Below are 13,017 nucleotides of genomic sequence, written 5' to 3' on the forward strand. Positions count from 1 at the left end.
AGCCTCTCCTCTACCTACTTACTGTCAGAGCTGCTCAGGCTCTGGTCCCTCCCCAAGCACAGCAGCACATGGAAACGCAGCCCCTCCCAGGGTGCACAACAGCAGTGGAGTCCCATGTGCTCAGTGCCTGGCTGCACTGGCCACCAGTTGGGGGCAGAGGAGGATAAGGGGTAGGGCAGAGGCTGCAGGGCATCCAGGGTGGAAGGAGCAGCTGCTGTGGGTCCAACTCTGGCTCCAATTCAGGCTCAGGTCCGGAGTGGGAGCTGCAACAGCTGCCTGCCCCTCTCCCCCAAATCTGAGAGGAGGGGGCTCTTTCTCCCCCCATCCACATTGGGGGTGCTCATTTTACATCCACGGCTGGGGTATGCGCTGCCTCATGGGGGGTGAGGCCCCTCACAGCTGCACCCCTCCACAAGCCCCGCTCTGGCCCCGGCACCCCAGCGCCAGTGCTCAAGCCCCTCTCGTGGGCAGGTGACCAGAGGCAGGATGGGGGCTCTGAAGGAGAAAGGGGGAAGGCAGCAGTTCCCCCACAACTCCCTTCTCCCTTCCCCGGGCCACACACGCCACTGCCCCGATGAGCTCAGGGGAGACTCTGTTTCCCCCTGCCCCATAGCCACTCTGCCCCGGGCAGCTGCCCTCCCCGCTGCGTGCAGCAGGGTTCTTCCTCCGACCCCTCAGCCCAGCTGGGTCCTGCCCTTCCCAGGGCAGTCTCCTGGCCCTGCCCTGGGCAGAGGGAGGAGAGTGGGGAGCCTGGACCAGAGACCACTCAGGCCTGGGCAGCCAACTCCTCAGGGAGTTGCCACCAGGCTGGGGTTGAAGGGCTCTGCACAGCCAGTCGCAGGCACTGCTAGGCTAGCCCTGCCTGCTGCAACGGGCACAGGCACTTTTACACATGCTGCAGGAGTGGCAGGGCGGCGTTTTAAATAGAGCAGCTCCAAGAGCCGCTCTAATTAAAGTGCCACCGTGCCTCTTGTATCAGTATCCCCAAGGTTAAGAAATGGCACTAAGTATACTAAATACTGGTTTTTGGATCAGTATCAACAGAACAAGAACAAGGAGCAAGACTCTCAAGCTGCAGCAAGTGAGGTTTAGGTTAGATATTAGGAAAAATTCTCTCACTAGGAGGGTGGTAAAGCACGGAGACAGGTTACCCAGAGAGGTGGTGGGGTCTCCATCCTTGGAGGTTTTTAAGACCTGACTAGACAAAGCCTTGGCTGGGATGATCTAGTTGGGGCTGGACCTGCTTTGAGCAGGGGTTCGACTAGATGACCTCCTTCTAACCCTAATTTTTTATGACACTATGATTCTATGATATGGCAGGTTAATAATTAGCTATTGGTATCGGCCAAGAAAATTTTTCTTATTGGGATGCATCAATAAGGGCTCAACATCAAGGCTTTTAGACATTTCTTTAAAGAAAATTTATCTCATTTTAAAGACCTGCTTTCAGTCCACAGTGGTAATTTTCACATCAACAAAAATATCAGAATAAAGAGGTAAGTGTCAGGGAATGGTCCACGGGAAGGAAAAATTGTTTGCAGGGCAGCTAGGAATGGAAGCAGGAAGAGCCAAAGGGCAGGTCTGTAAAGGGGAGAAGAAAGGCAAGGAAATTCCTTAAGCTATATAATCTGCCTTTTCTGAATATGAGTACTGACAGTCTAACTCAGGGGCAGGCAATTATTTTGAGTGGAGGGCCGCTTACTGAGTTTTGGCAAGTCATCGAGGGCCACACGACAGGCAGCCAGGGGCAGGTAAATACTATTTTTCTAAATTTTTAGGGGCCCCGTGGGCCATATAAAATGGCCTGGCAGGCCACATCTGGCCCACGGGCCGCATTTTGCCCACCCCGGTCTAACTGATATCCCTCTTACCTAGGGAGAGACTTGTTTGAAGGTTGGACTATAAGTGCTGGTGCTAGGCAGAAAAATACTGGACTCCCTTTTTGGAAATTGTCAGCATGTGATTTGACTTAATCTATTTATTACATTTATATAGGGCCTTGTCCTGCATTAACTTGACAATGGGAATTCTGCCAGAGACTTCAGCTGAACCAAAAGTGGGACACCATTTGAATGGGCGCCATTGAACATCACAAGATACTTGCAGCCTGGCCTGAAAACCTGAAGTGCAGTGCTGTCGTGCACCGTAAAAGAACAAACATGTCAAAAGGCGGTTTACACTACACCACGATAGGTAGTTTGTTAAAGGTTCCAGGATATTTTTAAATGAAACAAAGGTAGGTCAACAATGTAAAACACTGTAGCACTGCAAGAGAGGCGGCCAATAAAGTAGGAACATACAGAACATACTGTAGCACATAATAAAAAGAGCTGAAAAAAATACTGCCTGGTGCTGTAGATCCCAGTTAATAAGCACAGAAAACTCTGGGCTGCTGATGTTGCTTGAATGTGCTATTGTTTTATGCTACTGATCTTGGAGAGAAAGGAAGAACATTCAAAAACAGGTCTTGTTTTTATTAATTTATATACAGACACATATGGGACCCAAATTAGGTCACGATCAGGACCTTTTTACTTTTTTTTTTAAATAAGCATGCTCTCTAAAGCTGCACTTCTCACAGACAAGTCTGAAAAAGGGGTGATGCATTTCATCTCTCCCCGCTGCCTTTAATCACCCTCTGCCTGGATGGTTATTTAGATTTTAAGCTCTTCCTCGTACAGAACGGCCTTTCTAGAGCACTGTTGAGCACTTTCAGGTACTACAAGAATTTTAATATACTCTTCAGAGTTTCTTTGCATTAATAGCCTTACAACAATTTTCCAATTCTCCCAAATCAGGGGAGCTATATCAAAAGCTTTTTTTTTCCTTAAATGTTAGCTATCTCTTTAAAAAGCTCATTCTAACCTATTCCTGTTAATTTTTATGTATAGCACCATTCGATAAATATTGTTAAAAGCGCTTTGAAAAAAACCACACTTCTTGTGAACTTTATAAAGCAAGGAAGCTGCCCATCTATGGAAAGGCTAATGCTACAAAGAAGGTTTTCATGTGGCTTTTTGCAAGCACTGTACTGTGTCTAAAACATTTCCACTTTCCTTCTTCCAGACTCACAGATCAAAGACTTTTCTCCTAGAAATGACCAAATGCTATGAGTCCTGAACAAACCCCAATTCTATTTTTTTAATTTTTTTTTTACCTCAAGGCCCTGGCATATGCATTCCACATGGCTGAAGATGGAACAAAAGCTCTTGTGTGTCTGCTCTGATGCTCTTTTAACCGTATTGTGAAAGAAGCATACAAGTAGAAGCATATACTGTGCTAGAATAAGACCTTTGTTTACTGTATGCTGATAATTACTAGACCCATCTGCTTAACAAAAAAGTGCATATATAAACCCTCAATAAAGTGCTTATAACCCTGAGTTTCTCCTATGAGAACATGCAGCCACTCATTATGTTTCAGAAGTTCAGGCCCATAATGATGGCTGTTACTTTATTACACAAATCATTTTAATTCTAATAGCAAGAAAGCTGGACTCCGACTTGCAGCGGAATTTTTGTTCTCAGAAGTTGCAGCGCTTGTTTTCCGAAGAACTTTTCTCATTAAGTCCAATTCAATTTCTCTCAGACAAAAAGTAATCTGTAATATATATCTCAGTAGTCCCATCTGCTGTTAAAGAAGAGGATTCAAAATACTACTTATTAAACCAGCATGGCAACCCACATGGTCGGCAGAGACAAGCAAAGGGAAAGGTGCAAGGGGCTGATCAGAGTTATGGGGTCACTGCTTGACTCACAAATACTCTTCAGTGTATTTTTAGAAAACTGTTTAAGCTGTGCACAGCACCGAAGGAGTGCGCTTTGACTGCTTTAGGGAAAATCTGAATAAACAGTGCGCATCTTATGACAGTAGTAAGAGGAAAAAAAGTCAATTCACGAGTCACGTAGGCCTAGGCAAGAAGGGCAAACCGAGTGACTAATCTGTTGTTGTTTACCAATCTGTTTGTTCGGGAACCTGCATGAAGGCTGGGGAGTGGCATAATTATTTCCACTATATTTACTCAATCTGTTTAGCAAATGTTCCACTATTTTTTCAAATGTGCATGTACCCAGATGCAAAGAAGGGGTGGATTTTCGAAGCAAAAAACAAAACCAAAGTAGCACGCAACTGCCCTGTGTTCGCTTGCACTGCAATACAGCCTAAGGCTAGTCCTGGAGTGGACCTTACACGCATCAGCCCATACGCAGGCAGATGTGGGTTTTTACTGGGGGTTGCATGCAGTCACAGTACCCGTGGCTAGACCAGGAACTCCTGACCAAGAGCAATTCGTACTTTCAATATCACTTGCACAGTCTACACCAGGGGTAGGCAAACCTTTTTGGCCAGAGTGCCAAAAAACCCACAATGTCTATCTTAGAAGTTGCCAGTGTGCCAGCACGCCAGAAAAACAAAACAAGGGCAGGGAGGTCCATGGCAGGACACACTGTATATTAGTATACTTAATAATTATAAATGCTGCCTTTGTTGTTGTGTATTCCTTTTTTGTTGAGCATGTTGCAATGAGAGAGAGAGAAAAAAGACAAATAAGAGAAAGAGAGAGAGAAAGAAAAAGGAGAGCAGAGAACCAGACACATGCACACAGAGAACCACGTGCACAACACAGAGAACCAGAACACGCCCAGAACAGACATATGCACACAAACATCCAGAACCAGACATGTGTGCGTACACAGACACGTAGAACCAGAGGCAGACTAACGCACAGAACCAGATGCACGGGCGCATGGAGCTGCACTCCTGGGCCACTGGACAAAGTCCTACGCAACAATGCCGTGGTCCCGCCAGAGCCCCTGTGCTTGCCTGGGGAGCCAGCCCCTGGGCTGCAGCGCAGCTGGCCAAGGCCCCAGCCTGGAGCCTGCCCATCAGCCCAACTACCCACCCCACACAGCTAAGCCTGCAAAAGGTGCGGTGCTCCTGGCAAGGGGCTGCACCAGCCTCATTCTCATGCGAGGCTGGGCTGGGACTGGGCTTGGAGTGGGTGGGAGTCAGGTGGGCTCAGCTGCAAGCCCTGCTGCAAGCAGCCTGGGCTCCATGGTTGGCAGCAGCGACCAGAGCCTGCACCAGCTGCAGCCAGGAGGCTGCAAACAGCTGCTCTGGGCTCCAGTATCAGCTCCATACTGGTGGGTGCACATGCGCCTCGGAGCAGACGGTGGGGATAGGGCCTGAGGCAGCACAGCCCTCCCGCTCTCCGCTCTGAGGTGCACATGTAGTCACTGTCAGCATGGAGCTGATGCCAGGGCTGTGGAGCTTGCTGCAGCTGCCCAGAGCCCAGGCTGCCTACAAACAGCTGCACCAGGCTCCAGAGCCCAGTCATCAGCTCTGTGCCAGCAGCAGGGGAGAAGCCAGGGTTGCGATGCTTCAAGCCCCTCGCCCACCGTTCACTCCGAGGCATGTATGCACCTGCCAGTATGGAGCTAATGCCGGAGCCTGGAGCAGATGTTTGCAGCCTCCTGGCTGCAACCGGCCCAGGCTCTGGGTAGCTGCTGCCAACCACGGAGCCCTGTTTGCTTGCAGCAGGGCTTGCAACCGCCCAGTTGCCTGCTCGCAGCAGCCCAGGCTCTGTGGCTGGCAGCAGATGCCTAGAGCCCAGGCTGGCAGTGGCATGCCAAGCAAAATGGCCTCACCTGCCCTGCATGGCACACGTGCCGGGGGTTGCTGACCCCTGGTCTACACTAACTACAAGGTCTTGTTTAAAAATCCCAGTTAACAAGCATTAGCTAATAGGGCTGTGCAAAGCTTCAGTCCCTGATTTGATTCGGCAGAGATCTGGCCCAATTCAGTGGCAGAATCTCTGAATCCAAATTGAATCAAAGGACCCTTTAATCTCCCCGAATCAAATCAGAACCCTCCGAATCGATTCCGACATAGACACAGATTTAAATTTTTTCTCTACATACCTCTAGGTAGCAGACAGCTCGTGAATGCTGTAATGCTGGGGCGGCCGGAGCATCCCAGAGAAGTGTGGGGGGCTCCCCATCGTGCTCGGCTGCAGACCCAGAAGTGGACCAAGCACTTCTGGTCCACTGCCAGGTCTGCTGGACAGCGCATGAGGGACCCCCCTGCACCTCCCCCCCCCCCGGCTCAGCAACAGGTGCCTCCTGGGTCTGGGGGGGCACCTGGGGTCCCCCCGCGACTGACCACTGAGTCGAGGGGGTACGGGGGGGGTCCCGCAGCACACTCCCCAGCGGACCCAGAAGTGGACCAGAAGTAGTTCTGGTCCACTTCCAGGTTTGCCGCTGAGCATGCGGGGTGCCCCCCCGCTCTCCTGTGGGACGCTCCATCTGCCCCAGCATCACAGTGTTCATGAGCTGTGCTGGTACCTCGAGGTATGCAGAAAAAACATTTAAAGCTGTGTCTATGGCCAAATCATTGATTCTCCAAATCAGCATTGAATCTTCAGATTCGGCCAAATCAAATCAGGGACAGTGATCCGAATCAACTAATCAAATCACTGTCTCCGATTCGGGCCAAATCCAAATCCAAATCGAATAGGGCCTGCTTCACATACCCCTATTAGCTAACATGATTTGAAGCACAACAGTTTATCCTATATTACGCATGCCTAGTAAAAAAACCGAAACTCCGTATTTGGAAAATTAACAACTTGCTTCCTCCAACCAAGCAAAAGCAGTCAATAGTCAGAAAGGAGCTATGTTAAACCTTTACATCAACAGCTCTATGAAACAGAGAGTCGACCACAGTTGATTTCACATTTTGGAAGAGTAATTTGTAAGCAAATGGAAAACCACATTTGCAAGCCAAATTGGGTATCACAGATTGCACTGAACTCCACATTCTGAGAACTGTTCCATGCCTCTACACGCTGCCTGCTTGGCAGAGTCCAAGCCAAGAAGGCAGATGCTACAAAAGGTCTGAAATAAATAGGTGAAAGAGAGACATTTTCTTTACACCCCAGTTTTGTAGCCTTTCTACACATGGGAAATGCTTAACGAGCAGATTTTATACTACGTCCAACTGTTTGGATTATATAGTTCAAAACATTCTGAGTCACCAGGCCTTGCTACTTTAGATAAAAATACGTATGTGACGGGTTTAAGAGCAAGAACTGACAGCTGTTTTTCAAGCTGTATAAGTCAATAATTCAGAGTCACGTCTGACTTAGAGAATTTTGGGTACTTAGCAAAACAAAATGCTCACAGAGGTCAACTTTGTCATGACCCAGATTTCCATAACTATGCCGAAGACTACTTAAAGGGAAAACTCATACATGGTCCATAGCCTCCTTTTAAAACACTTTAGTCTCCTCTTTCACTTAGGTATTTCTAAAGTACCTATTACTCAGTCAGCCACCCTCCATGCACAAATGAAGCAGGCTGCAAGGATGGGGACATGCAGACAGTGCCATGACTCTGCCTGCAAACTCAGAGTAGCTCTAGCATGAAGCAACAATCAGGGACTAACGGAAATCTTTCCTCAAATTGCAGAAAGGTGAATTTAATCTTTGTTGTTTTCAGTGATCCAACCCTCTCTTCCTCTCTATTCTATCACATCACCACACTAAAACCTTTGGATTCTTGTGGAAGGATTAAACGTTTACATTTATTCTGGGCTGCTTTTCCTCTGAACTCCAGAATTTATGATTCAGTTCCACATTCACGAACAGTAAATTATCTCCAAATGTTCACCACCCAGTCACTGTTATTAAGAACTACTGAAGAAGGTCAATTGGCAGCCTTTGATGTTTCCTAATATTTTAAAGGTTCTTGCTAAAAGAGATCACGTTTTGAATTTGAATCTAAAAATAAAACAAAAATGAGGTGTGTACTTTTACAACATTTATTTTCCTCTTTTGAACTTAACACACTTTAACAATTTAACAGCTCTGCAGCTGACTGGGGTTACTGCTCACTCAAAAAAATTATTAAAATAAAAACATGAAAAAAACCACATTAGAATACATAAAATGTGAACCTTTGTTTCATATTTCAAGTTTCTCAACTTCGTTTGATTCTCCAGCAATAAAGAAAACAACTGCTCTCTTTTCAGAAGAGGTGACTGGAAAGGAACTAAGAATATTTGTTTAGTGGGGGAGCTGCTTTGGTTATGCTCGCTAGCACTGTTATGTTTAGCTGACACGTTTAGGATATTGTTTGCTCTTATATATAATGCAGTGTGGGAGGCAGGCTATTACTACAACAATCCAATTTCTGGAGGTTGTATCCACTAGGATAATGTAGCTTAAAGCTCCTAGAAGAGCTAGGAAAAATGCATACCTTTTTCAGAGTAATCACATGGTTTGCAAATGCCAGCCATAACCAGGACATTATTTGCCACCGATCCAGGTCCAATTTTTCATATTTGGGATGAAAACCCCATTTCCTTGAATCCTTGCAGGTGACACACTGCAGCCTTGAAATTTGAAACAGTCATGGACAGTGGTGGTTTTTCTTTTAAGCAAATTTAATTCCTCCCTCCTATGTGCATAAATGAGCCTAATGCCTTGGAAATAGTAAAACAAAGTTTCCTAGGGTTTCATTCATCCCTTTGGTCATTCATCCCTTCCTAAGTTTCAGTCATTCCTTTGTGTATGTAAGGTGTCCGAGTACCTGTTGCTCTAAGAATCGAGTGCACTGAAAACATTTCAGAGGACTCAGCATCTCACAAGCCAAGGGCCGTATTTTGTAAAGATTATGGGTGAATTAATGTGGTAAATAACCTGGGAGAGACTGGCTCAACACACTAAAAGTAAAAGTAATCTGTAGGGAAGCAAGAGGTGGTACACAGAGACCTGAGAAATGCAAGGCAGCAGGTACATGTGAACAAGGAGGCCATTTCCTCAAACACGAGGCCACACCTTCTAGTTTCCTTGGATGGCACTTGGAATGGAAGGCCTAATCCAGGGCTTCTTACAATTAAAATGGTACCCAGAAATGAAGCATCCAACTCCTACCGGTGGTGTGCTGCCACCAGTGAGGATGATCTGATGGACGTCCGTGCACAGCATCGATCAGAATGTGGTTAAGTATGTGATTCTGACATTTCTACTGCTGTAAAACTTTCTTTAAAGTTACTGGATTTTTCACAGCATATTTTAAACTCTAAAAAAAATGATTCTGCAGTAGGTCATCAGGTCTTGCCAACAAAGAAAGGCCATTACAAAAAGTGCTGGAACTCAGATTACTAGTACTATATTTAAGAACAGCTCTAGTTAAGTATCCTTCTGTTTTGTGAGGTAGCTAAAAATAAACTGAACTGTTGTATGAGCATTTTGAAATGCACGTAAAAACTCGGTCCTTTGGACACTTAACTGATTCTTCATCTACTGACAAGTTTCTCAACAATCACTTCTCTCTTTCACTTCCACTAACTCAAAGGCTGTGCGCCACAGTAACAGCATGACTACAAGCACTATTTATATGGGCTTTCAGAAATGCTTGTTCAGTCTTCTAAGTGGTCTACACTGCTGTTTAAGGAGGACAGTCACTTACCAAGTGGCAAAAAGGCAAGGCGGTTTCCAGCCATAGACAGCTCGTTGAGGCTGGGGAGCTGGCAGAGGTGGCGGGGTACACACCACAGGTGATTTCGGTCTGCGGTCAAGTACTGCAGCGAAAGACACATGTGTAGCCTCTCCGGTAAAGTTATCAAGCGGTTGGTTGAAATGTCCAGTGTCTGCAGCTCTCTCAGGTCTCCGACTTCTACAATCAGAACATCAAACACTGAAACACTACGTTGTTCACTGCATTTCCAAATGAGAGGACAAAAACCTCCTAAGCTAAACAGGTAATAAATATTTTAGTTCCCACATTCAGATTTTTCATGCATGTGGCAGTATCTACTTTTCTTCTTAGACAACTCCATTTTGAGGCCTGCCCAGCCAACTCACCTTCCTCACAAACCCTAGCACTTATTTTCCATGCCAGCTCCCATCGCACACACCTTTTCTTACTACATGCCTATATAGATTATTTATTGCATGGGTTCTGTAAACTACCAGCCACAAATATTGGAAAATGCATTTGTAACAACCTGACAACATATCAATAACGATCCTTTCAACAGCAAGGTATCATCACAATTTACATTTATTGAAGACAAAAAACACAAATTGGTGTCATCCAAACTCATTCAGAAAACAAGCAAACATCCCCCTCCAATTGATCTGTAGCTAGATTTGAAGCAGGGTCAAGAAAGGCTTGTTTAGAATTTTCTTTTCTCTTCTTCTGATGTATGCTTTTGTGACTGCCACCAAAGGAATTTATTTAAATACACACTCAGATGGAACAGTACTTAATCTCACACACTTTAAAGCAAAAAGTAAAGTGTAGAAAGTTTTGATTTCTCAACTGCTGTTTGCTGACAATGCTACATTCATAGCCCACACCAAGATCACCTTCGAAGCCTCGTTAGTTGCTTTGCCCATGCCTGCCAAGAGTTTGGGCTTACAATCAACATCAAGAGTATCAATGTTATGATCCAGAACATCGATTTACCGCCAGCTATCCAGATTGGATGTTGTAAGTACATTTGTGTACCATTGCTCCATTGTTACCAACAAATTTTTGTCACCTGGGGCTGAACTGTATCAGCAAAACACCAGGTATCATAAGCAAGGCAAGCAAACAAGTAGGGAACACAACAAACTGCCTGTTGAGACCAATGTCAAAATATATTGTACTTGTATCATCAACACTTTCGAACGGCAGCAAATCCTGGACCATATACCCTACAAGCACCTCAACAGCTTTCACCTACACTGCCTTGGCCATATTCTAGAAATTTCCTGGCGGGACAAAGATGCCTACTCTGAGGTTTTGGAATGTGTCAATATATCAAGCGTCCATTGTCTTCTTAATCAGCATTGACTTCAATGGCTTGGCCATATGCAGCAAATAGACAATGGCTATATACCCAAGGATATTTTGTGTAGAGAATTCTTTATAAGAAAACGACTATGAAGATATCCTTATCTCCATTACAAAAATGCTTGAAAGAGATATATGAAGGTAATGAATATTGAGCCAAAATGACCAGGAGAAAATTGCTGAGGATCAAAGCACCTGGAAAAAGTCTATTAAGCATGGAATAAAGGCTTTCAAAGGAACAAAAAGCTAAACGTGCAGAAGAAAGAAGAAATCTAAGGAAGAACCTGGCAACCACATTCAGGACCATTAGATATGAACTTCACATGTGATAAATGCAGAAGGGACTGTGTAACAGAGAGCCTGGGACTCTCTATTCTTTTTAAGGGAAAAACAGCCCAGCGAGGGAGCACTGCAGGGTAGGCAGGGCACAGCAATGCAGGGGCAACGGGGCAAATGAGGCAATTAGCAGGCACCTGCAGGCAGCCAGAGCAGCCTGCTGACTGGCACGGGGAAGAGCCCTGGGAGGATACAAGCCTGAGGTTTGGGTTAGCAAGCTAACCCTGGCTGCTACAGGGTGAAGAGTTCCTGGCAGCAGGGTTCTTGAAGGGACTGTAGTGCTGCACATGCATCCCCAGTGAGGCTCGGGGAGCTCGCTAGGATGTCACCCAGGGCTAGGAGGCTCTCAGTTGAGGGATGAGGGGAAGTTTATGTTATAGTCCAGGGCTTTGTTTACAGTACAGTTACGCTAGCAGTTTGGGTTGGGACTCTAGGGTTGGTATACGAAGGTTCCATTAATGTCCAACGGACACGCGACTGCCTTGAGCTGTGCCAGTAACTGGTGAGCCCAGAGAGGGGCCTGGCGCCAGACAGGGGTGTGAACAGACGGGGGCCAGGGGTCCCATGCCTGAACGGGCCAAATAAGAGCTACTGCCTCAAAGCCAGGTCCAATACAACAGGCCCAGGCTAGAAGGCCTAGCTGGAGAAAAGGGGCAGAGGCCAAGGAAGCCAAAGCCCTGACAGGAGAACATCATTACTGTAACACCTGTGAGGCTTGAGGCATGGTGTAGGGAAAGGTTAGAGCCATGCAATTAGCCCTTAAGGCTTTAGGTGTCCTGCAGGGACATAGTCATAGAGAGGTCCAGCAAGGGGCCTGGGAGCAGTAGAGGCCAGTGGGGGCCCAGATGGACTGGGGCTGTGCGAAGGCCCATGGGTAGCCTCTTTATTTATTATTCCATCAAGGCATGGCAGGCGAGGAGAGAAGGTGCCTCCTCATTAGAGGAAAAAAATTGGTCCAAGTTAAATAGTACCAAGGGATTTAATTTCAGTGACTTATTGTAAAATGATACAAAAATAAAGAGGCTTACGTCAGATTTTAGAGTTTCACTTAGGCAGACAAGGTTCTTTGGGTAAATGTGATATTTTTTATTAGACCAATTAAATTGCTGGAAAAAAAATGTTCTTTGTAAGCTTTTGGATACAAACACCATTCTTCAGACATAGGGATAGTCTGCTGGTGTTCGTGTGCTCTCCTGGGTGGAACAAAATTGTAAGGAAATATGCAAAATGAAGGTTGGTGAAAATGCAAATGAATGGCAGGGAAGATCAGAGTGGATGGGAGGTGATACGTGCGAGACAGGTAGGTGGGGGGAGGGAGGGCAGATGTTGACCTGGTGATAGAATGTAGCTGGTAAAATGTAGAGAGGTTACTTGGTGTTACAGGATGGCAGGCAGGTTAGAACGTGCCATAAATCCAATGTCTATATTTAGTCCATGACTTTCTGTATCCAGTAGGTTTATGAAGTGAAGTTTGTGGGCTCATCTACAAAAGGTATTTTCTAGATTCCCTTTGAGGATTAGAATTGAGAGATTGAAGAGAGTCATTTGCTTGTGAGAAATGTGCCCCTACGGGTAAATTGGGTATTTTTGTCTTTGATAGATTTTTGGTGTGCATTTATTCTGGTACACAGTTACTGTTTGGTTTCTCCTACATATTTTCTATCAGGGCATTTCATGCACTGGATGATACATATTACATTTCTAGAGGTGCAGCTGTAAGATCCAGGAATGGTGATGGTTCTATTGTGGGGTGTAGCTATTGCGGGAGTGGTGGAGGTGTGTTGGCAGGTTTTACATTTCTTGTCCCGCTATGGTCTAGATCTATTCTACGTGCTTT

General features: G+C 45.9%; 1 protein-coding gene across 2 annotated transcripts in view; it reads right to left on the bottom strand.

Annotated features, from left to right (window-relative positions):
• Nucleotides 1–13,017, bottom strand: part of LRRC28 (leucine rich repeat containing 28) — an 84,356-nt gene that overhangs the window by 17,658 nt on the left and 53,681 nt on the right. The window contains exon 6 of one of the 2 annotated variants that reach the window (XM_090029670.1): nt 9,471–9,677. The exons of the other annotated variant lie outside the window; for it this stretch is intronic. Within the exon in view, the coding sequence (XP_089885796.1) occupies nt 9,471–9,677 (207 nt within the window). The remainder of the gene's footprint in view (nt 1–9,470; nt 9,678–13,017) is intronic. 2 annotated transcript variants of the gene reach the window in all.

The sequence above is a fragment of the Crocodylus siamensis genome, chromosome 15 (assembly GCF_052110815.1).
Source record: "Crocodylus siamensis isolate JL-2025a chromosome 15, ASM5211081v1, whole genome shotgun sequence".
In the NCBI taxonomy this organism is placed as follows: domain Eukaryota; kingdom Metazoa; phylum Chordata; order Crocodylia; family Crocodylidae; genus Crocodylus; species Crocodylus siamensis.